The sequence below is a fragment of the Mercenaria mercenaria genome, chromosome 1 (genome assembly GCF_021730395.1).
Source record: "Mercenaria mercenaria strain notata chromosome 1, MADL_Memer_1, whole genome shotgun sequence".
Classification (NCBI taxonomy): Eukaryota; Metazoa; Mollusca; class Bivalvia; order Venerida; family Veneridae; genus Mercenaria; species Mercenaria mercenaria.
The window spans coordinates 22,366,025-22,391,349 of NC_069361.1; the positions used below are offsets into that span (position 1 = coordinate 22,366,025).

General features: G+C 35.3%; 2 protein-coding genes across 3 annotated transcripts in view; one reads left to right on the forward strand and one right to left on the reverse strand.

Moving 5' to 3' along the window:
* The first annotated feature begins 13 nt into the window (after positions 1–13).
* LOC123524081 (dihydroxyacetone phosphate acyltransferase-like) lies at positions 14–21,859 on the forward strand. Of its 2 annotated transcripts, XR_008370751.1 has the most exons (15): positions 14–248; positions 3,408–3,604; positions 7,406–7,582; positions 8,081–8,210; positions 9,932–10,135; positions 10,471–10,622; positions 11,456–11,586; positions 12,100–12,320; positions 12,779–13,036; positions 14,675–14,754; positions 15,404–15,544; positions 16,932–17,143; positions 18,195–18,256; positions 18,751–20,243; positions 21,806–21,859. XR_008370751.1 is itself a non-coding variant. In XM_053541979.1 (14 exons), exons 1-14 carry the CDS (start codon positions 14–16, stop codon positions 18,831–18,833), a joined length of 2,283 nt encoding a protein of 760 aa, XP_053397954.1. In that variant the 3' UTR covers positions 18,834–21,859. The 2 variants fall into 2 exon arrangements, 1 of the variants encoding a protein (XP_053397954.1); XM_053541979.1 differs by having other exon boundaries at positions 18,751–21,859.
* Positions 21,860–23,730: 1,871 nt separating this feature from the next.
* LOC123524074 (uncharacterized) overlaps positions 23,731–25,325 on the reverse strand; it is a 35,810-nt gene continuing 34,215 nt past the window's right edge. Inside the window, exons 14-15 of the mRNA XM_053532897.1 lie at positions 24,934–25,081; positions 23,731–24,128 (exon numbers count right to left, since the gene is read on the reverse strand). Coding sequence (XP_053388872.1) covers positions 24,106–24,128; positions 24,934–25,081 — 171 coding nt within the window. The 3' untranslated portion in view covers positions 23,731–24,105. The remainder of the gene's footprint in view (positions 24,129–24,933; positions 25,082–25,325) is intronic.

Here is a 25,325-nt window from a genome sequence, read left to right on the forward strand (position 1 = left end):
ATGTTAAATTGGAATGTCGTATTTCCGATTTACGGCAGCGGTCTTGCGACTTTGTCCAGCCAATCAGCGTCCACTATTGTGTTGTCTCAAAACAAATGCACATGTATACAGAACTGGGTCTTGTACTTTGGAATGTGACAATCTAATTACTCGGTTGATCTTGATACCATTCTGTCGGCAGGTCCATTTGTCGCATATACCTTTGAACAGAATGACGGATCAGTCAAGAAACTCCTGGATTTTAAAAGGTTAGTTGCTTGACAAGTCTCATGAAAAAGTTGAAGTGACATGCAGGCTGCAGCCACACCTCACTTACTGACTTAGTTCCAGACAGATTTGAAACGCTACTGATAAATTTTTTATTGGCATCAGTTTCAAAAATGATAGAGCAAGGTGTCTGCCTGGTACTTGGTAGGTGGACAAGTCTAAATTTAAGCCTACTGGCTGGCGACCACCAAATCCGGACAACCACCAAACTGGACAGTCCCGTAAATGCTTTTTTTCGGTCTTTAACCTTATCTATTTACCATCAAATGGACGCTTGATTTTCAACAACACAGCAGAGTTACAACGGTTAAATTTAAGTACAGTGCTTTAGGGTATAGCGGATAGCTAACTAAGTTTTCCTGCATTCCAATTCAGAGAAATGACAATAATAGTTTTTTTTTAGTATATCAGACAGAAAACATCTATTCTTCTTAAAACAGTCAGCTTTTCATAGAAATTCATGTGTTTTTTCTCTCCACGCCATTGTTTACATATGAGCTGATTTAGGGTGTACAGGATAGCTTTGGTCATTTTTTACATTATTAGTTTAAAATCCACATCTTAACAAACTTTCCAAGACTGCAGCTCAGTGTGGAGTCCACATACACAGCTCAACATAAATAAAATCGAGATGGTCCAACGCAGGGCCGCTCGATGGGTCACCAGTGACTATTCAAATTACAGCAGTGTCACACACATGTTAAAGCAATTGGGGTGGCGCTCCCTTGCAAACAGAAGAAATGATGCCAGGCTACTGATGTTTTACAAGATTGTCCATGGACTGGTTGCAGTGCAAATGCCATCTTATATTTTACCTCCTACCCGGCTCACTAGACACATGCATTCCCAATCTTTCCGGCAAATTCAAACACCCTGTAATTATTACAAGTTCTCTTTCTACCCGGCTACCATCATTCTCTGGAATTCTTTGCCGGCTGACATTGCTCAAGCACCTACCCTGGACCAGTTTAGGCAAGGGGTAACCAAACTGGGCCAGGACTTCTGAGTGACCAGGCTGTTTTTAATCCTTTTACTGTACATTTCGCCTTTTTATTAGCACTATCAGCTTTTTCTCAAATTCTCACAAATACTTTATGTATTACTTTAATTCTCCTGTACATTCCTGCTTTTAAACTCTTATGCACTGACGCGCACCTGCATAAAATACTCGCAAGGGTGTCATGCAGTATTTATAGGTAGATAGATAGACTTCTTTACTATAAATCAGAATAATAATGTATTCTCTTTTCAAAAACATTCAGCTTTTTAAATTTCTATCAAATACTTTTCATTCACTGACGTGTTTTACATATGCACTGATTTAGTCTATAGGGGATAGCTTTATTTTACATTTGATGACATATGAAAAATAACACAACGAGCAAATATTTAAAATGTATGTCAGAATGTCTGTTTGCATGCCAGTAAAAGAATGATATGAAAATTTATACAATAATTCAAGTCTAAATATAAAATTTATCAACCTATCCTCTATACCCTAAAATCCGCTATACCCTAAAGCACTGTATTTTACAAGAAATGCTACATTTCATTTCATCTGCACTCAAGAAGCGTGTTTAAATGTTGGGGAAAGTCGGAAATGGCGCGGTGCGCATGCGCAGTATTTCCATAGGGTCCCGTCATTAAATCTAAATGCCCCATGCAAATTTGAGGTAAGCAGACGAGACGTTTAGTAAACACTTAAACCGGTGAAATACAGCTTTGATAGTTTAGTGCATGATTTTAATACACCCTAAAACGCATGCATTTACATATCAACTATCCACTTTTTAAAAGATTTTGTCGGGAGAGATACGATCAAATTATTGATTCAAGAGAAGTAATTCTATGACTCAGACACTACGACTACTTTCCCTTGGTTGAAAATAAAGTTTATTTCAATGTTGAACGTAAATTGAAAAGCAGTAAAGTGACAACTCGCTGTCTGTAAATATGGTACTGTTTGACCTTAAAACAACCTGATTTGGTGGCCCTTCGTTCGGGCCTCAAAAAAGTACTTGACCTAATTTTAGAAGTTAACACATTAGCTCTTTAGTTGGGAGGAGAACCTAGCTTTGTTCACGTAAAATTTCAACCACTAGATATATCTATCTCCCAATTTATAGTGAAAATTATGCCAAAAGTTTCTGATTGTAGGACGCTAGCCAGTACATTTATTGATACTGTAGACATGGTAGATTTACAGATCCAAATAAATTTGCCGACGCTATCTGTATCGATATAATATGCCATACAACGATCATGCCAATTAACAGGCATGCTGATTATTTTTCATTATCTGCTTTAAGTCGATCAAGCTGGTTTTATTCCGTATTTGCACATCAGCTGAGTTGTCCAACTAATTAATAAAAAAGTAATTTGAAGCGATGTTAGGAAATATTGAGATAATTTTTTCATATGTGCAATATCCCCACTTGCGTCAAACACTTGAAAGACCAAAATAGTGGAAGCAATTTCTGATGAAATTTTCATCGCTGCCGACGCTTTACATGCTATAGGTTAGTCTGTGTTCAGATCGTATGTTTTGTTCATAGGAGGTAACTCCTGAGGCTATTCAAATTTTGTATAATTATGTCCCTTCTCTTCTCAAAACATACGATAATCAGAGCCAAGACTGATGAAGTCAGAATATATAACAGAATTATTTTTTTCTAAAAAAAGGATTATCTAGTCGGTAGCCAGACTAGCTATAGGTTTTAATGCTGATTTTTTCACGAATTGGCCATAAATTCAAATAAAACTTACATGAATCGAAAGGAGATTCAATTCCTCATTGATTAGTATAAAAATTATCAAATAGGCCTAATATCCAAAATTACGAATTTTCTGGTGATTTAAACCTATATATATACTGTACACGATTAACCTGTACAGATGCAGGGCATCTGTGTCTTATGGACACAATTCTAGTTAGAAACTGGGTTTGACCCATACAACAGAGCTTCTGATACAGTTGCAAAAAGGATACACATAGAAGGCAGACTTTAAAAGTCCAGTATTTGGAACACTGATTAGTTGTTTCTCACATCTTGCTACAGGTTTATAATGTTTGTTCACCAGCTTGAACTGTAGGTAAAATTTATCATTTTTCATAATTAGTTTATTTTGTTTTTATTTAGATGATCCCCGATTGGTTTCGGCACGGCAGAAGGATTTTTTTGTTGACATCCTTGATGAAAGGCGACATACAAGTGACATAAACTGGGCACTTCGACAGAGAGAAGTTCCTGAATACAAGTATAATAAACCCAGATCCCCAGCACAGGTCAAACAAGATGTCTTAAACAGTGACAGAGTCAAATATGCTGTAGAAAAGGTGAAACATCTGCTTGTCAAGTTTTTAGCTCACCTGAGCAATGCTCAGGTGAGTTTTTCTGATTACTGGATGTCCGGCGTCTGTCTGTCTGTCTGTCTGTCGTCTGTCAACATTTAGCTTGTGTATGCGATAGAGGCTGTATTTTTCAACTGATCTTCATGAAATTTGGTCAGAATTATTACCTTGATGAAATCTAGGCCGAGTTTGAAAATGGGTCATCTGGGATCAAAAACTAGGTCACTAGGTCAAATCAAAGAAAAACTTTGTGTATGTAATAGAGGCTGTAGTTTTCAATTAATCTTCATGAATTTTGGTCAGAATGAATACCTTCATGAAATATAGGCTGAGTTTGAGAATGGGTCATCTGGGGTCAAAAACTAGGTCACTTGGTCAATTCAAAGAAAAACCTTGTGTATGCGATAGAGGCTGTATTTTTCAATTGATCTTCAGGAATTTTGGTCAGAATAAATACCTTGATGAAATCTAGGCCGAGTTCGAAAATGGGTCATCTGGGATCAAAAAACTAGGTCATAGGTCAAATCAAAGAAAAACCTTGTGTGTGCGATAGAGGCTGTATTTTTCAATTAATCTTCATGAATTTTGGTCAGAATGATTACCTTGATGAAATCAAGGCCAAGTTTGAAAAAGGGTCATCTGAGGTCAAAAACTAGGTCATTAGGTCAAATCAAAGAAAAACCTTGTGTATGCGACAGAGGCTGTATTTTTAGCTCGACTATTCAAAGAATAGTCTAGCTATTCTACTCACCCTGGCGTCGGTGTCGGCGTCACACCTTGGTTAAGTTTTTGCATGCAAGTACATACAGCTATCATTTATAGGCATATAGCTTTGAAACTTATTTATTCTTTTTCTAGGTCAATTACCAACCTCACTGGGTCAAGTTCCATAACTCTAACATGTATTTTGAGCAAATTATGCCCCCTTTTGTACTTAGAAAATTCTGGTTAAAGTTTTACATGCAAGTTACTATCTCCAAAACTAATGCAGATATTGAATTGAAACTTCACATGTGTCTTTGGGGTTATAAAACTAGTTGATAGCACCAAGTCCCATAACTCTGACCTTTATTTTGGCCAAATTATGCCCCCTTTTGTACTAAGAAAATTTTTGTTAAAGTTTTGCGTGCAAGTACATACAGCTATTACTAAAAGGCATATTGATTTGAAACTTATTTTTTCTTTTTCAAGATCAATTACCTACCTCACTGGGTCAAGTCCCATAACTCTGACATGTATTTTGGCCAAATTATGCCCCCTTTTGGACTTAGAAAATTCTGGTTAAAGTTTTGCGTGCAAGTACATACAGCTATTACTAAAAGGCATATTGATTTGAAACTTATTTTTTCTTTTTCTAGATCAATTACCTACCTCACTGGGCCAAGTCCCATAACTCTGACATGTATTTTGAGCAAATTATGCCCCCTTTTGGACTTAGAAAATCCTGGTTAAAGTTTTACATGCAAGTTACTATCTCCAAAACTAATGCAGATATTAAATTGAAACTTCACATGTGTCTACGGGGTTATAAAACTAGTTGATAGAATCAAGTCCCATAACTCTGACATGTATTTTGGGCAAATTATGCCCCCTTTTGGACTTAGAAAATCCTAGTTAAAGTTTTGCGTGCAAGTACATACAGCTATTACCAAAAGGCATATAGCTTTGAAACTTATTTATTCTTTTTCTAGGTCAGTTACCAACCTCACTGGGTCAAGTTCCATAACTCTTAACATGTATTTTGAGCAAATTATGCCCCCTTTTGGACTTAGAAAATTCTGGTTAAAGTTTTACATGCAAGTTACTATCTCCAAAACTAATGCAGATATGGAATTTAAACTTAACATGTTTCTTCGGGGTTATTAACCTAGTTGATAGCATCAAGTCCCATAACTCTGATATGCATTTTGGTCAAATTATGTCCCGTTTCGAACTTAAAACTCTTTTGATATTTAACATTTTGGGTAATAATTTCCTGCTTCTGTGACAATATTTCGAATAGTCGAGCTTGGCTGTCTTACGGACAGCTCTTGTTCAATTAATCTTCATGAATTTTGGTCAGAATGATTGCATTGATGAAATCTAGGTCAAGTTCGAAAAGGGGTCATCTGGGGTCAAAAAGTAGGTCACTAGATCAGATCATAGGAAAAGCTTGTATATGCCATAGAGGCTGTATTTTTCCATTGATCTTCATGAAATTTGGTCAGAATGATTGCATTGATGAAATCGAGGTCAAATTTGAATATGGATGATCTGGGGTCAGAAACTAGGTCACTAGGTCAAATCAAAGAAAAACCTTGTGTGTGCAATAGAGGCTGTATTTTTCAATTAATCTTCATAAATTTTGGTCAGAATGATTACCTTCATGAAATCTAGGCTGAGTTTGAAAAGGGGTCATCTGAGGTCAAAAACTAGGTCATTAGGTCAAATCAAAGAAAAACCTTGTGTATGCAATAGAGGCTGTATTTTTCAATTGATCTTCATGAAATTTGGTCAGAATGATAGCCTTGATGAAATCTAGGTCAAGTTTGAATATGGGTCATCTGGGATCAAAAACTAGGTCACTAGGTCAAATCAAAGAAAATACTTATTTATACTCAAGATATTTTGCTCCAATTTTAATAATAACAGGTCAGAATATTTTTTTCCATGAAATCACTAGGTCAAACATGTTAACGCTGTTATGGTGTGTTATGGTGCGTTTCTCAGGTGAGCGACCTAGGGCCATCTTGGCCCTCTTGTTTTTTTATTGTAAACCATTTTAAATTATTGATTATAAAATTAATTAAAATTTGTGTTATCATACATATATTTAAATAAAATTAATGATTCAGTTATATCCGTGATTCTTTTTTTAAACAAATAGGTATTTAGGTCACTAGACTAACTGGACCAGTATTGATTATCAGCAAATTATGTATTCTGTGTATGCAGTTTTAGTATTCACTCATTTCAATGGAAAGCCATGTGCACTTTGAGCAACATTTATTTCTGAAGAATGCAAAATTGCTACATTTATTTTCAACAAAATTAATGTCTAATTGCTACATTTTATATCCAAAGAATGCCCACTAATAATTGCTACATTTGTTTCCAAAGAATGCCCAATAATAATTGCAACATTTATTTCCAAAGAATGCCCTATAATAATTGCAACATTTATTTCCAAAGAATGCCGAATTGCTATATTTATTTCCAACGAATGCAGAATTGCTACATTTATTTCCAAAGAATGCCAAATTGCTACTAAATTTATTTCCAAAGTATGCCAAATTGCTACATTTATTTCCAAAGAATGTCAGATTGCTACATTTATTTCCAACAAATGATGAATTACCTAACAAAAATACAAACTCCAGTGAAAATCGCAGTGTTGTTACAGTTTGACTACGCTATTAAAGACAGCAGTCATTTTAAGGTGGATCGGACAAGATACAAAACTTTATTACTGTATTAGATGTCTAATGATGGTCTAGGCTGGCTTGAAAATATACAGTAAATAAAGTGATGGTAAATTTTGCATGTAGTATTATTTCCTGATACACTATAATCCATTCACTTTTCTTGGGAGGCAGTGATATGCTTTATTTTTTTATCCACAATAATGCAGTTATATACAGAGGTCAGTTTACCTAGATACAGTGTTCCTGGATTTTGCTGCAGTACTAACCAAATCTCCACAAGTAATATCAACTTTACATGATATACTAGAAGAGAAGGACAGGTGACTTCTGACACCTATTCTAGAATATTGACTAATAGGAATGTTATAATTGGTTCTTACAGGTATGTGAAGAAACGGGAACACCAATTGATGATGTAATGAAAGAGGCAGAGGCAGTTGTCGATGAAATGTCCCACAACTTGCGCGTAGGCGTTATAAGAGGATTTGCAATCTTTCTCGTAAAAGTCATGAAGAGTCTTTTTGAGAGAATTTATGTTAATGAAGAAGCAATCCAAAAGGTAAGGAAAGTGATTAATGTTGTTGCAATATGTAACTAGATGTTTGGTCAGTTTAATGGATTTTTAAATCTGAAATACATTTCTATGATTATCAGCTTTTTAATCTTTGCCCACTCTTTCATATTTTTACATTAAGAGGTATAACTAATATTGCTGATTAATACTTCTTTTGAAAATTTGTACAGATTTTTATCTTAGAACTTTCAGCCACATTTATCATTTTAGACACTATTATTACAGACTGGTGTAGTACCTCATTTTTGCAGAAATATGTCATGTCTATTCATTTCATGTAGCACATACAGGTACAATCTTTCGAGGATTTGCAATTTCAGTCAGAACTCAGTCTTTCTGGTTGGTCCGGTAATTGTAATATGCAAACCTTGACATTTAAATCGTTGACAAGAAGACCTGTATAGAGCTGTATTCTTTATTCTATTACAAACTTTATCAGAAAAGATTTCAAACTGTTTAAAATATTTATATCTTGAATTTCAGGTTAGAGCAATGATGAAGGAGTATCCAATATTATTGATGCCTAGTCATCGTAGTTACCTGGACTTTTTACTCATGTCCTATGTATTCTTCCACTATGATCTACCCCTGCCTGTTATTGCTGCAGCAATGGGTATGTTGTATTGATTTTGAACTATTTGTTCTCAGTTTGTCTGACCATTTACTGGTCATTCATGATACTATATCCTTGTGCAGGAGGAGTAACAGTTAAACTTACTGTAGTGTTTTCCTTACATCCAGCTCAAGTAAATACCCCAGCTCTTCTTTGCCAGGACAGTCATTAATGATCAGGAACTACTGGTCAACATTTTCATGAAAAAATAGTCATGATGTGTTAAAGATGTATCTAAATAGTATAAGGTTAAGGAGCAGTAAACATTGGAGATTACTTCCCTTACTGATTTCAGTGTGGAAATCCAGTAGTGATTTTTCATATATTCACTGAATAATTATGTAGGGCTTGCATGTAAAACCTGGCCAGATCACACAAGGTGCACAACCTCCATCTTTTTGTTTGTTGTTTCGTTATCAAAAAATGTTCAATGTTTATTGATGTTAAAATAGAACTGAGTATATGGATAGTTTTTGTGTGCAATATTTATAGAACTATGTCAGGTCAGTGATTTTTTTCAGTTTTGGGGGAAGGGGGTCGGTGCCCTTTGGAGGGGGAAAAATTCGATGTAAAACTAAGAAAAGGGGAATTTTCATTTGTGTTGAAATAAACTACAGTTTCAAGTTTATTGATAAATTCAGGGCCCATAAGAGCATAGATCTGACATGACATATAACACAATGAAGCATATCAATACCAGATAACCAAATAAATTTTTCAAATGTGGAGGATAAGACATCCATTAGACTACCAAAATTTACAACAGACATTAGGTCCCTTCTTAAACAAATCGGTGAGTGGCTGTTTTTTTTTTATTTCTGTCAAAGTCTGACATTTGCAGTCACTGTTACATTTGACCTGTCACAATAAAAACAAACTGTAAAAACCAACGTATGCATTGGACTAGTCCCTTCCCAAAGCATAAAATCAAACCCGACTGACTAGAAGATGGAAAACTCAACACTACCCGGCCAAACAAATAGAATGCAAATCATTTACAGACTAACATTCAACAGCTTTGTTGCGCAGAATAGTAAAGCGCTTCGATGATTCTGATTTATCAAGGGAAGTTACTCCAACCGGTGTCGATGTAAACAAAACGCGAGATACCGCGGTGAACTGTTTTCTATATGAAAATAAATAAAATAAACTAGTGAATTGTGATTTAATTGATTGGATTTTTTTTTATTTTCAGAGGGGAATTTTAGGCATCGGAAAGGGGAAAAAAATATACTATTTTGAGGGGGGAATGGGGCCGAATTTCGCCGAATATTTTGGTGAAAAAAACGCTGCAGGTCATGCATATTAAATGAAATAGTCCAGCCACATACAATGCGTCATGCTTCTGTCAATGAAAGGAAATAGCAAAAACAGTTGTTGTGCTCTGTCATGGATAGTTGCTGGACTGTGTGGCGGGGTGTCATTTGCACTGCAATGCATCAAGACACTCTGCCAGTGTTATTATTGTATAGTTACAGTGTGATATGATATATGTATAATCTCTAATAATTCATCCATATGAATGGTCATTTACATGTAGTTTTATTGTCTTTTATATGTATATTTATGTATATATGTAAATGGAAGAGACTTAAATAAACTAATAAATATACAATGCAAAGGGTACAGTATGGATTTTTTTTTTAAATTTACTTGTGAAATACAAGATGTATGTTTCACAGAGTTTATATAGGTATATAATAAAATGAATTTGATTTCAGATTTCATGGGTATGAAATTTTTTGGTTGGTTATTGCGTAACTCTGGAGCATTCTACATCCGTCGTAGTTTTGGTGATGACCAGTTGTACTGGGCTGTGTTCACAGAATATGTACAAACACACATATGTAATGGTGATTCACCTGTGGAATTCTATGTGGAAGGAACGAGGAGTAGAACACAAAAATCTCTGAGTCCAAAATTTGGTAATTAAATTAAGCATTTTGTGAATTGCTTTTTGTGTCTTTGTTTGTTGTAACATTGAACCAATAGGGCAAGGACATTTGGGGACTATCTGGGTGAAGCAGTAGCAAAAAGACTTGCCAGTGTCACTATAAAAAGTACAATATGGCATTTAGTTGTGAATGCAGCACTACATGTACAGTTAATATAGGTAGCCAAGTAATATACGTTTTGTGAGCATTGTCTACATTTAAAATTATCTTTTGATGAAATATTTTAGTGAATTCTCCTTCAGTAAAATTACTTGCTATTTGGTATGGTTAACTGATTTTATTGTTTTGTTTATTTATTTGGTTAGGTATGCTGTCAGCATCTTTAGAACCCTATTTCAAGGCACAGATCCCTGATATCATGGTTGTGCCAGTAAGTGTGTCCTACGACAGAGTTCTTGAGGAGAAGTTGTATGCTTATGAACTGCTTGGTGTTCCCAAACCTAAAGAATCAGCATCAGTAAGTAATTCCCTTTAAAGCTTGTCATGTTGAAGAGTTGTGTGATTTCAGTTTTCTTCAGATTTTATGTTAATAAGAAATTTTACCTTTTGTATTTTTGTAGATGTGTTTCTTTGCAAAGTGGCTCAGATTTAGAGAGTTTAGGTCTAGAGTTTAGTATAGATGTGATAATTTACCAAAGACATTTTACATTGTACCTTTTGACAGTGATTATCCGCTGTTTTACATAAAGATGCCATTTTAGTAAGTGTTTTTCGGTGAGATGTTGATATATTTTAGTGAAATACGAGGGTTGGTCCTGAAGGTCACTTCGTTCATTGCAAATTTATTCATTATTATATTATTAAGGAAAAGTTCTTTTTATAAACAGAAAAATAACTCATCCAACAAAGACAAACACCAGTTGACATCAAAATAGCACACCTAATCATATGAAATTATAATGATGTGAAGTTACATCTTTCAGCAATGAATAAATCCCTGGCATCAGTGATGTGCAGTGATCATCATTACCATGCTTTCTGTAAATGTCAATTTCTTAGTAGAATTTCTGCTTAAGCCGGTGTTTAGGAGCATGAGGGGTACATTTCATTACCTCTCATGAAGAACTAAGCTGCTTGGTTGTGTTCTATGTTTCCAAAGGATCTTTTCACAGATTTTATGAGCCAGACTGTGACATTTTATTGATTTTTCAGGCAATTATAGCAACTTATTACTGTATAGGGATAGTCTTTATGCATATTTGGCAAACATATTAACATCCCTTCTGTTAACAAACTTTAATATTAAATGAAATGAATAGCTTATTTGTTAATTGTTTTTCTTATCTACAGGGTGTGTTCAGAGCTAGAAGTATATTATCAGAAGATTATGGGAATGTTCATATATTTATTGGTGAGCCAGTATCAATAAGAAACTACTCTGTTAAGTCTGTGGACAGAACATCACACAGTTTATCTCCAAGGTATATAATTATGTTTATTTTCCTATAGCACAGTTTATCACCAATGTACATATGTTTATTTTCTTATCACACAGTTTATCACCAAGGTATATATGTTTATTTTCCTGTCACATAGTTTGTCACCAAGGTATATATGTTTATTTTCCTGTCACATAGTTTGTCACCAAGGTATATATGTTTATTTTCCTGTCACATAGTTTGTCACCAAGGTATATATGAGCCGTGCCATGAGAAAATCAACATAGTGGGTTTGCGACCAGCATGGACCCAGACCAGCCTGCGCATCCGCGCAGTCTGGTCAGGCTCCATGCTGTTCGCTTTTAAAGCCTATTGGAATTGAAGAAACTGTTAGCGAACAGCATGGATCCTGACCAGACTGCGCGGATGCGCAGGCTGGTCTGGATCCATGCTGGTCGCACACCCACTATGTTGGTTTTAATACTCATGGCACGGCTCATATGTTTATTTTCCTGTCACATAGTTTGTTCTGAATAACATGTTACTTTGTTTCAGGTATATAGCTAGTCTCTCATTTCAAGAACAAGCATTGATACAGAAGCTAAGCTATGACATAACATTACAACAACTGAGAAATATGGCCATAGCTCCATGGTCCATGATAGCAGCAGTATTGTTACAAAATATGGAAGGCATTCCCATGAAACAGTTAATCAAGGAAGTAGAGTGGTTAAAACGGCAAGCATCGAATCTTGGTGCTTACATAGACTGGCCTGGTATGTTCCATTTTATAACATAACTATTTTATACAATGTAGCTAACATAGTTGAGCCTATGAAACCTTTGATAGATATGTTAATATATGTTACATTTTCATAATCTGTTTCATATCATTCTTATAATTCATCATCTCAGTTTACTTAAATGAATAATATGTTTATCGCGATAAACCGATAAAAAGTGTACCCAGCTATAATTCCGCAGAGCCTGGCTATAACAGAACCCTGGGGAGAACCCTGAGTATATCAACAATTTTACAAAGAAAGTCAAATTTTAAGTTAAAACTTTTTTTAGTTTCCAACATGACTGAAATTATCTATTTCTGCTATCATGTTTATGTTATGTTTATTATTTATTTCTTTTGCTTTTGTAAATCGTTATACCTTTAACTGTACCAAACACTCCAGTATTTAAATATTATCATCTGCAGTGGATGTTTCGTATTTTATTTCAGTAAATGAAACACCAGAAGCTGTCATTATACATAATATATTCATTCATAAGAACATTGCGCATGTAACAGCAGACGATATTGTTGAACTTGTGGCAATAGATGATACATTAGCCAATCAGAATGGAGATAATTTGATGACGTCTGCTGCACAGGAGATGATGGTCTGTCTCTATAGGAACCAGCTTCTAAATGTGTTCGTCCGAGTTGCACTGATAGCCATTCCAATAAATACATGTGTTCAGGATACTATGTCAATATGTAAGTTATTTTAGTACAAACCGTGACATTATGACATTATTCAAACTGATTTTCCCATTGAAGGCTTCTTAGACAATGGTACTATCATCCTGTTTTCAGGCAGTTAATTAGATGCAAGATGGGAAGTCTGTGCTTTGCTGTTTAAAGATTTTTAGCTCGACTTTACGAAGAAAAAGTAGAGCTATTGCACTCACCCCTGCGTCGCCGTTGCCATTGGTTAAAGTTTTTGATAAAGTCAAATATCTCTGTTACTATCAAAGCTATTGACTTGAAACTTAAAATAATTATTTACTATCAAAGCCTACACCAGGAGAAACAATCCCCATAACTCTGATTTGAATTTTGATGGAGTTATGCCCCTTTTTGACTTAAAATTTTTGGTTAGTTTTTGATAAAGTCAAATATCTCTGTTACTATCAAAGCTTTTGACTTGAAACTTAAACTGGTTATTTACTATCAAAGTCTACAACAGGAGTAACAATCCCCATAACTCTGATTGAAATTTGACAGAGTTATGCCCCTTTTTAACTTAGAATTTTGTGGTTAAAGTTTTATAAAGTTTTTACTGGCAGTGCTCTAATTCAGAGTCAAGCACTGAGAAAAGTCAAGCGCGCTGTCTTACGAACAGCTTTTTTTTTAAGGTAAATTCTTCCATTTTTAGGAAGCAGTTTAAGAGTCTGCAGATGATTGATTATATTCACAAGGTGCTTGCAGATAATTCTCTGTGATGCACCTATTGTTTGAGCCACCTATACCATAACAGTGTTGTCCTAAATTGCTGCTTTATGTTACGAGATTCTTATATAAGCTATACATTTTTATGAAGATCTGCAGAGGCTGTATTGTCTAAAAAGTTAAGATATCTTTTATAATGCTAATTTTATCACCAAAAATAATTTCAGTGCTTACCAAGATACTCTGAAAGTTTTATCAAAGATCCATAAAATATAAGTAGTATTGTAACTATATTTAAAGGGAAATCAAAAGAAATTTCCATGTTGTAAAAAAGGTGGATCAAACAGTAGGATTTACCTCCAGTGTGAAATCTTGAGATTTATCATATGTTCTCAGCTGTCACACTTGCATTTAATATGTATAAAGTGTATAAAAATGCCTTACATAAGTCTAGATTTTCCTCTCTCAGGCCTGGATCCAGGGCTGGGCAAAGGGGGCTCATGCCCCGCATCCCCCACCCCAAGTTGGCTGAGAAGTGACCTATACTCATCAAAGATGCACCCTACTATTTTGGCAAAGGAATAAAATTTTATCAAAATTTAGAAATTTAGACACCATTTCATGCCTGTATTTCAAAATTTGTCAGGAAACATCCCCTGATCCCCTCCACATCAAGAGATGAGTAACCACTCCATTACCTCAAAATTTAGACCTAAAAATGCACCAAAGGCCACCATTTCATGCCTGTTTTTAAAATATTTCCATGGGGAGAGCCCCCTTACTGCCCTAAAAGGAGGGAGTACCCCCACCAGTAAATGCATCAGAGGCCACCATTTCATACCTGTGTTTCAAAAACTCCCACTCCTAGTCAAATATTTCTGGATCCAGGCCTGCTACTGTTTGATTTAGAATATATAAATTGTCAAGATAACCCATTGACATGCATGAAAATGTCATTTTCAGCGGAACTGAAATCCAAGTACAATTTGTTAGAGAAGCTGTTAAACAGAGAATTCATATTTATGCCAGGACAAACTGACCAGGTAACATGTTATAATTTACTTGTGCTGAAAAAATTTAAAATATATTATTGTAAAATAATTTTCACTCTGAGCTGCTTTTTCAAGAAGAGTTTTAAATTTCTTCCCTGTAGTCTGTATAGTGTTCGTGTGTTCAAAGTCTGCTTAGCATTCATGTGCTCAAAATTGTCAGTAAGTTATACTTTTATATGGCATCTGCCTTAGGTAGACAAGTTAAGATGGCAACATAGTTATTTTTAGCTCACCAGTCACAAAGTGACAAGGTGAGCTTTTGTGATCGCGCAGGGCCTTCGTCCATCCGTTCGTGCGTCCGTAAACTTTTGCTTGTGACCACTCTAGAGGTCACATTTTTCATGGGATCTTTATGAAAGTTGGTCAGAATGTTCATCTTGGTGATATCTAGGTCAGGTTCAAAACTGGGTCACATATATTCATTGTTAGACATAAAATGAGAAATACAGAGTAGTGAAGACTTCTTTTCAACATCAGTAACACCCATGCATAATATTTATTTTGCTCATAGTTTTAAAGATTTATTTATATTTGTTGTACCAGGATAATACCAAAGCTTGTTTCTTTCCTGCTGTGCCATAACACAATTTTTTGAGAGAAAAAAAACTTTCAAAACTTACAGATATATTTTGTATTGCAGGATTTTGAGTTAGCACTAGCAACATTGACACACGGATGTGGTGTTGTTGTAGAAGATGGACATGTTCAGATCAAGAAATCCACTAACAAATATACAACATTTTTCAGTCAGATGTTTGAGCCATTCCTCCTTGGATACTGGGTACTTGAACATTTATTATACTTGGATACAAAGTTTAACCAGGGTACAGTTGGAGACATCATTGGTTCCAGAGTTATGGCCCCTTAAAGGGTCAAAATTTGCTATTTTGGCTTTTGCAGCCATATAGAGACTTCATTTATGGTTTGATTTGATACAAACTTGCAAAATATCCTCACAGCAATAAATCTTGGATTCCATGATGTATCTGCCAGATCCAGTAATAGGTTCCAAAGTTACGGTCCCTGATTGACCAAAGAATTTGTTAATTTTTACCTTGTGAACACGATAGAAGTGATGTTTTATATTTGATTTTATCTACACTTACACACAACTTAAGTCACAATAAGATCTCAGTTCTTTTCGAAAACTGGCTAGATTCCATGATGGGTTCTAGAGTTACTGCCCCTGAAAGGGGCAAAATTTTCTATTTTGGCCCTTTCAGCCATATAGAGGTTTCATTTATGCTTTGATTTGATACAAACTTGCACAGAATGATGATCTCTAGGCCTGGATCAAAACTGGGTCATGTCAGGTCAAAAACTAGGTCATCAGGTCAAATCAAATGAAAAGCTTGTTAACAATATAGAGGCCACATTTATAACCCTATCTTAATGAAAATTGGTCAGAATGTTTATCTTGATGATTTCTAGGCCAAGTTCGAAACAGGGTCATATGGGGTCAAAAACTCGGTCACTTGGTCAAATCAAAGGAAAAGCTTGTGAACACTCTTGAGGCCACATTTATGACCCTATCTTCATGAAACTTGGTCAGAATGTTTAATTTGATGATTCCTAGGCTAATTTCAAACTGGGTCATACAATGTCAAAAACTAGGTCACATGGTCAAATCAAAGGAAAAGCTTGTTAACACTCTTGTTCTTTTGATGTGCATGAAACTTGGTCAGAATGTTTGTGTGCATGAAATATTATATGAATTTTTATATGGGTTATGTAGGGTCAAAAACTAGGTCACCAGGTCAAATCAAAGAATAAGCTTGTTTACACTAAAGAGGCCACATTTTTTGGTCCAGTCTTAATGAAATTGTTCAGAATATATGTCTTATGAAATCAGTATGTAAAACATGTTTGCGCTGTTATTGTGTGTTACTCAGGTGAGCGACTTAGGGCCATCTTGGCCCTCTTGTTATATTTAGAAATTGGAATTTCTTAGTTATTTTTTTGTCTTATGAAACAGTTTTTTGCTGCCAATAGGCAAGTAAGAAAGTGAGAACCATAACTCTTTTCTAGCATATTGCCTAAATTCAAGCACTTGGCACCAGCTCTTGTTATTTCTAACAACTGACGATATTTGAATTAGCTTTTTAACAATATTTTGAAACTGCTTGAATATGTCTTTAATGTATTGAACCAGAACTGTTTATTTCTAGATGATGTGCCGGTACCTCCTGTCTATGCAAGCTGGTTCCCATGGGAAACCATTGGTGAAGTTGCCTAAAGCCATTTCAAAAGAAGCACAGATGCTGAGTTCGCAGTTGATACGGGACGGACATGTGAAACACAAGGAAATCCTGTCACTGGATATGATGAGCAACTCATTACACGCCCTGTATCACCTTGGGGCAGTGCATAAAGAAAAAAGGTAGGTCAGGTCATGCTGGCAGGCTGCTGTCCTGGGAAACCACATGATTGCCAATCTAAATGTTTCTCTGTAGTAAATTGATGAAAAGCAGAGAGCTATTGTTGTAGCTGTGAATAGACATTGATCATTTCCTTTGTACCTACGCAGAGCTGCTAGTTTGCAAATGTTTTGAAAATTAAATCAGAATGACTATGAATATTGCACTTTAATTAGGCAGTGGAATTGAAAATACAAACTTTAAGTACGTACTAAATATATGTAAATTCATGAAAATGCACAATCTGAAAAAAAAAAGGGTCAGTTTCTGAAAAAAGAGTAATTTTAGCCGGAAAAAATGATCCTGGATAACAGTATTTGGAAAAACAAGAGAATTCCACTAAAACGTTATTGAAGGCTTAGGTGACTGTGAACTTTATCTCCTGCAGACTCTGCCCATTTTACCTCTAGGTATGAAAAAGCATGCATAATTACTACAGATAGGTTTGAGCAAAGGAGTTATTTGGTCTGCGGGCATGCAATAAACTTATATGATAGTTGTGTATTTTCAGTAGCCATCTTTAGCATTTTATGTCGTAAGATCAACATCACAGTGACTTTGAAACTGAAACATTTTTGATTAATAGGGAATGTTTATGCCCAAGACCATTACATTTCATAGCCTACTTGAAGAGGGGGGTCATTTTGTCAAAGGTCAAGGTCACAGCATACTTTAGATTGAAAATTACACACCTAGTTACCTCCAATAGGTTGTCATGGAGTTGGGGCAATGGGGGCACATCAGTAGATATAAAAGTGAAAGAAAATCACTAATACATAATATTTAGTGGTTCTTTCTGATTCTGCCAAAATCTGCAATTCATACTCGGAAATAAATAAATACAGTTTAATTAAGAAGACATTTGATATATTCACAAAAAGTGCAAATATTGCAAAGTTGGTTCTTCTGAATGTGACAACTTGCTTTATAATCTTACTTATAAACAGTTAGTCATTAGTGACAGTATGATATACAGATTGTATTATTGTCGTTCCTTTGTTTCTGTTTATACAGGGATGGTGCAACCTATATGTATCCAAATCTGGTGATCTTGTCAAAAGTTACAGAGGATCTTAGTAAGTATAAGTTGATCATTTGTAAATAAATATGAGGAATCCCAGAGTTTTAGTTGTTTCTAGCTTGAAGTGATTTTAAACTTTCTAGTTGAAGCATTTAAACGATCTTTTTCTAGGTGACATAAAGATTCTTTTTAAGAAATCATTTGACAGTATCTAAGTTATCTTGCTTCTCAAATATTAAGAAACATATTTTACGGTAGTTTATTCTTACATGATTTCACCCACAAAATGATATGAGCCGCGCCTTGAGAAAACCAACATAGTGGCTTTCAAAGCCTATTGCAATTAGAGAAATCGTTAGCGAACAACATGGATCCTGACCAGACTGCGTGGATGCGCAGGCTGGTCTGGATCCATGCTGGTCGCAAAGCCACTATGTTGGTTTTCTCATGGCACAGCTCATATCATTTTCAGACTGACAAAATACTTGTTCAGTAATCTGGTGTTGTTTTTTTTTAGATTACAAACTGTCAACATGTTTATATTTTCAGGCAAATTCATAGAAGTTCCCCCACTGCCACAGACAATAATTAATGTAGACACTAAAACAGTGGTCGTTGATGCAAAACTGTGATTGATGATAGGAACTTTTGGGGGGAATTTGTACACAGACACATGATAACCATTGCGAAACATTGGGAAACTGTTTGGACGTTGGAAGGAAATCTCTTGGTCAGTGTTGATAAGGCAATATAAACAACAGAATATAATTGAAATTTTGGGCAGAAATTCTGATGTTATGAAATGATGAGGCACACAATGTGTACACCACTTATGGATCAGAGTGCTCTAAAATATGTTGCAGTTGAGTAAGGTGAAACAGTGCTCAGAAAAACTGGAACATGTGCTAAATGGAACATCTACAATCGTCTCTTCAGACAGTCGTTTATACATCATGGTGACTGAAGAAAGTCGCATCATTGTTCCAGCCTAGTACAGACTCATAACAGGACTGAAAATCATATGAGAATTTTGTTCTGTTTTCTTCTATGGACATCACTATGATCAGTTTTGAAACAACATTCTGGAATCTAGGAATCATGGGAATAAACCCATGGACTTTCCATGCGGTTCACTTCATGAGTTAGGCATGACATGGTACCCATTAAAGATGGTAAATTATGACAGACAGATATTATATGACAAAGTCTATGTAATGTCATAAAATCAGCTTAAGAAGTTTGGATCTTGCTGTTCATGAGAAAATATCTATAAAGTAGGCATTTGTAGTTGTACTTGTACCTAACTTTTGGATAGAATTTAATATCTGTTAAAACTTCCACTAAATTCTTCATTGTGGACTTTTTAATGTAGATAGATTATTTTCTATAAGCAAACAGTTCATCAAAATTGCAATTGTCTGAAAGACTCACAATATGAAAACTTGCTTATAGTTCAGATTTTTCTGATCAGTCTAGCAAAAATTCAAGCACATGATCCTATCTTTCTGATTTGCCAAATATTCTTAGTATTCCTAATTTACCAGGGATTAATCAAATTCTACATTGTAGAAACATTCTATGCAGAACTACCTTAAAGTTCTATAATGCTTTTAACTTTATGCTAAAACAGATTAAGAAGCTGTCTGAGTAGAGAATATGCATAATTACATGGTTGGAGAAGCACTACTTTCAATGTTTAAAGTGATATAATACTTCCATAAAGGGAGGTAATAAAAAGGAATTGAGTCAATTAGACTTTCAACCTTATTAATCAGACCTTATTATAAATTAACACGTAACGAAAATAGGAAATAACAATAAATTAAATATACTGTTTGTTTAAAAGAATGTTTTTTATTTTCACTATTACATGACAGTGTATTATATATTATTCATTCTGTTTTATATGAATAATATCACAGTAGGTTAAGTATTGTTAAATATATTATATTATATCAAATATGTCCATTGAATGTCATAATATTTATTTCATTTTCTCTGCATACTATGTTTTTATCTTCTGTTATTTATACATTAATTATGTCTCCCCAGGAGACATATTGTTTTTGCCCTGTCCGTCATTCCGTCCGTCCGTCCGTCCGTACGTCACACTTCATTTCCGAGCAATAACTGGAGAACCATTTGACCTAGAACCTTCAAACTTCATAGGGTTGTAGGGCTGCTGGAGTAGACGACCCCTATTGTTTTTGGGGTCACTCTGTCAAAGGTCAAGGTCACAGGGGCCTGAACATTGAAAACCATTTCCGATCTATAACTAGAGAACCACTTGACCCAGAATGTTGAAACTTCATAGGATGATTGGTCATAAAGAGTAGATGACCCCTATTGATTTTGGGGTCACTCCGTCAAAGGTCAAGGTCACAGGGGCCTGAACATTGAAAACCATTTCTGATCAATAACTAGAGAACCACCTGACCCAGAATGTTGAAACTTCATAGGATGATTGGTCATGAAGAGTAGATGACCCCTATTGATTTTGGGATCACTCCGTCAAAGGTCAAGGTCACAGGGGCCTGAACATTGAAAACCATTTCCGATCAATAACTAGAGAACCACTTGACCCAGAATGTTGAAACTTCATAGGATGATTGTACATGCAAAGTAGATGACCCCTATCGATTTTGGGGTCACTCCATTAAAGGTCAAGGTCACAGGGGCCTGAACATTGAAAACCATTTCCGGTCAATAACTTGAGAATCACTTGATCCAGAATGTTGAAACTTAATAGGATGATTGGTCATGCAGAGTAGATGACCCCTAACGATTATGGGGTCACTCTGTGAAAGGTCAAGGTCACAGGGGCCTGAACATTGAAAACCATTTCCGGTCAGTAACTTGAGAACCACTTGACCCAGAATGATGAAACTTCATAGGATGATTGGTCATGCAGAATAGATGACCCCTAACGATTTTAGGGTCACTCTTTTAAAGGTCAAGGCCACAGGGGCCTGAACATGGAAAACCATTTCCAATCAATAACTTGAGAACCTCTCGACCCAGAATGTTGAAACTTCATAGGATGATTGTTCATGCAGAGTAAATGACCCCTATTGTTTTTGGGGCCACTCCGTTAAAGGTCAAGGTCACAGGGATCTGAACATTGATAACCAGTTCTGATCAATAACTTGAGAACCACTTGACCGAGAATGTTGAAACTTCATAGGATGATTGAACATGCAGAGTAGATGACCCCTATTGATTTTGGGATCAGTCTGTTAAAGGTCAAGGTCACAGTGGCCTGTTCATGTAAAATCATTTTTTGGAAATAACTTGAGAACCACTTGACCTACAATGTTGAAACTTAATAGGATGATTGGACATGCAGAGTAGATGACCCCTATTTATTTTGAGGTCACTTGATCAAAGGTCAAGGTCACAGGAGCCTGAACAGTGACTGGAGAACCACTAGGCCAAGAGTGTTGAAATTTAGCGGGATGACTGGACATGCCAAGTAGATGATCCCTATTGCAGCCAACCATCAGTGTCTCTTTGATTTTTGCTCCTGACCCCTATTGACTTCTTGCCTATAGGACTTTGCATTGAGGGAGACATGTGCTTTTTTACAAAAGCATTTTCTAGTTAGTGCTTTATTAACTCTAATTTTATATGATATATTAAAATATGAGAAAAAATCCTATTCCATTGTTTTATTTTTAGCTTGACTATACGAAGTCCTACTCGACTAGGCGTTGGCGTAAGCATCGGCGTCCTTCCTTATCTGCACTTTGGGTAAAGTTTTGATGCACTTTTACTTTATCACTTTAATTAATTAATGGATTGGCTTCATACTTAAAATAGTTATTCCTCATCATCACCCACATCATATAGCACTAAGGCTGTAACTCCACACCAATATTTCATTAATTATCGTCCCTTTTTACTTAGAATTTCAGGTGCACTTTTCTAATGCACTTTCACTCTATCTCAGTTATTACTTAATGGATTTGATTCAATAGTTGTTCCACCTTATCACCCACATCATGTGACACATGGTCCATAACTTGGGTACCAATATTTCATGAATTATACCCCCTTTTTACTTAGAATTTCAGGTTAATTTTGATGCATTTTCACTACATCTCAGTTATTACTAAATGGATTTGATTCAAACTTGAAGTTGTTATTCCACATCATCACCCACATCATATGACACTAGGTGCAAAAATCACTCTTACACCAATATTTCATGAATTATCCCCTTTTTGCTTAGAATTATACTTATTCAATGTTCTTTATCTCTCTTATTACTTAATATTTTTGACACAGACTCAAGCTATTGTCCAATATCTTCATTCTTATTAGAGTCATTAAACACTATTGACAGCTCCAGCTTCCTCAGATGTGCCCAGTTTCACTATCCAGCATCGAAATAGTCGAGCGCACTGTCTCCTTTAACATGCTCTTGTTCAGATTCTCATTGCAGTAAACATTGGGCTGCATGTCATTTTATCTGTTGGGAGTGGACCCAAAATGACAGTAGGAAATTTCTGTTAGTTTAAGTACCTGGAGCCGTTCGCTGGAATGAGCTGCATTATTGTTTGATGGAAGAATGTTGTAATGCCATACAAGAAAAACAGTCACATGGAAATTACTAATTATTGATTCATTATCTTAATTTGGACTAGAATTTGCTTTTGGTGAAAGCTCGTGCCTCCACATATAGCTTCATTTAGTAGGAACTAGGAAGGATGAACTGACATGCTGTATATGGCAATAGGGGAAAAACATATGTTGAGATATAGACAAGCAATACAATGTTTGTGATACAAGTTCATTTGGAGAGGGATAGAAGGGGAATCATTAAAATGTATGCGATAATAACTTGTCAACAAAAACAAAACCAGAGTGTCATGTGATCTGGTTTTAGCTCGATTTTCGTAGAAAAGGTAGAGCTGTTGCAGTCGCCCAGGCCTCACTATTGGTTAAAGTTTTTGATAAAGTCAAATATCTCTGTTACTATCAAAGTTATTGACTTGAAACTTATAGCAGTTATTTACCATCAAAGTCTACACTAGGAGAAACAATCCCCATAACTCTGATTGAATTTTGGCAGAGTTATGCCCCTTTTTAACTTTATTTTTTTTTGTTCCATGTTTTTGATATATTTCAAGTATCTCTGTTACTATCAAAGCTTTTGACTTTAAACTTGAAATAGTTATTTACTATCAAAGTCTACACCATGAAAAACAATCCCCTTAACTCTGATTTGAATTTTGTCAGAGTTATACTCCTTTTAACTCAGATTTTTTTTTCTGAAAGCTTTTGACTTGAAACTTAAAGTAGCTATTTACTATCAAAGTCTACACAAGGAGAAACATTACCTATAGCTTTGATTTGAATTTTGACAGAGTTGTGCCCCTTTTAAACTTCGAATTTTTTGGTTAAAGATTTTACTGGCAAAGCTCTAATTCAGAGTCAAGCACTGACTGAGAAAAGTTGAGCATGCTGTCTTACGGACAGCTCTTGTTACTTATATCATTGCTCTTAATGAGAATTTCAAAGTCAAGGTTACAGAACAGAACATACATTTATTAATTTTACGCACATTACAGCTTATTGACACATACAATCATGAATAATTATATACTAAATGGCATACGTAATGCATAGTAATTGAGACCCAGTTGTAAGACACTACACTCAGTTTGCAGTAAGATAGTTTCCATAAAAGTAATGTGAAATAATAACGCTTTGGAAATTAAGATGTTTGTGAGGTCAAAGTAAAAGTTAAAATCTCTAACATATCATGTATATAATACTTTCAAAAGCTAAAGTCATAAAATGCAGTAATAATTGAAATTAACTGTAACTTATTTTCACCAAATTTGTTCATTGTTTATATGTCAGCAGTGTTCCAATGTTCAGCTTCAAACTCAGGAACTATTAGTTCATCATCTGGACAAATTCTGAAAGAAAAAAAGACAAAAAATCTAAAAATTTGGTAATGACAGCAAAAACATTTATAGATGTATACCCCTAGATACAAAGTATACCTAGACTATGTTGGAGCTCCCCATGTCTGTCCTTCCATCATGTCTGCTCCATATCTTTATAACTGCTGGGAAGATTTTCATATAACTCTCACCACTTGTTAAACTCATCAAGATGATGTGCAAAGCATACAATCCAAGTCTCTAGATCGAAGGTCAAGGCCACACTTGGAGGTCAAATGGCTTACTTTTGTATCTGCACTTTATTGTTTAAACTTCTGGGAAGATTTTCATAATACTATTAGGAATTGTTTACCAAGACAATGTCCAAAGCTCGTAGCCAAGGTCACAAGGTCAAGGTCACACTTGGAAGTCAAAGTCTAATAACTTAACTAATAAAGTTATGAACAAAATTTGCCCGGCATATTCATTTTTGACCTAAGATGTCCACGATTAAAACTAAGATGGCCAGGATTAAAACTAGACCTATACAGATTTTATAAAGACAAATATACTGTAAATTAGGCAGAAATTGTAGCTTCTGTGGTGTTACTCCATGACCTTATCTTATGACATAATTCTTGACCCAAGATGAGCCAGTATAGGACTTGTCAGAGAATGTACGGAAGCAAACATTCTGACAAAGTTCCATTTAGACATGGCAGAATTGTGACCCATACTGGGTTAATGGTAAAATTGTTGACAGCAAAGCACAACAGGTAGATGAACACAAGGCGAGCTTGATTAAAACAAATTTTCATAAACATTGCGAAACTAGTACCGTCATAGTCTATTTTTCCATCGCCATTAATATCAGCCTCCCTGAGCATTTCATCGACTTCTTTCTTTGTGAGTTTTTCTCCCAAGTTAGTCATCACCACTCGGAGCTCTTCTGCACTTATAAAGCCATCCCCGTCTTTGTCAAATACCTTTTTCAAAATATATTATTTTACGAAAACATCCAGTTATTATTTCAATATAACTTTAAAATAGCTAGAAGTTCACAGTTTTCGTGCTTAATTATGTACATAATGCAGCATGACATCGGTCTTTTAAAACATGTTTAAGTGGTAGTCTAGTGCAAAACTGATTTCAAACTTCAGATTGCCACATGGACAAAACTATATGAGCCGCGCAATGAGAAATCCAACATAGTGCATTTGCGACCAGCAA

Bases quoted from the DNA above. Each gene is read 5' to 3' on its own strand.
- LOC123524081 (XM_053541979.1), top strand. From the start codon at position 14: ATGTCGTATTTCCGATTTACGGCAGCGGTCTTGCGACTTTGTCCAGCC. The intron at 3,605-7,405 runs GTGAAACATCTG...TGGTTCTTACAG, and splicing joins TCAAATATGCTGTAGAAAAG to GTATGTGAAGAAACGGGAAC. The intron at 12,321-12,778 runs GTATGTTCCATT...ATTTTATTTCAG, and splicing joins TGCTTACATAGACTGGCCTG to TAAATGAAACACCAGAAGCT.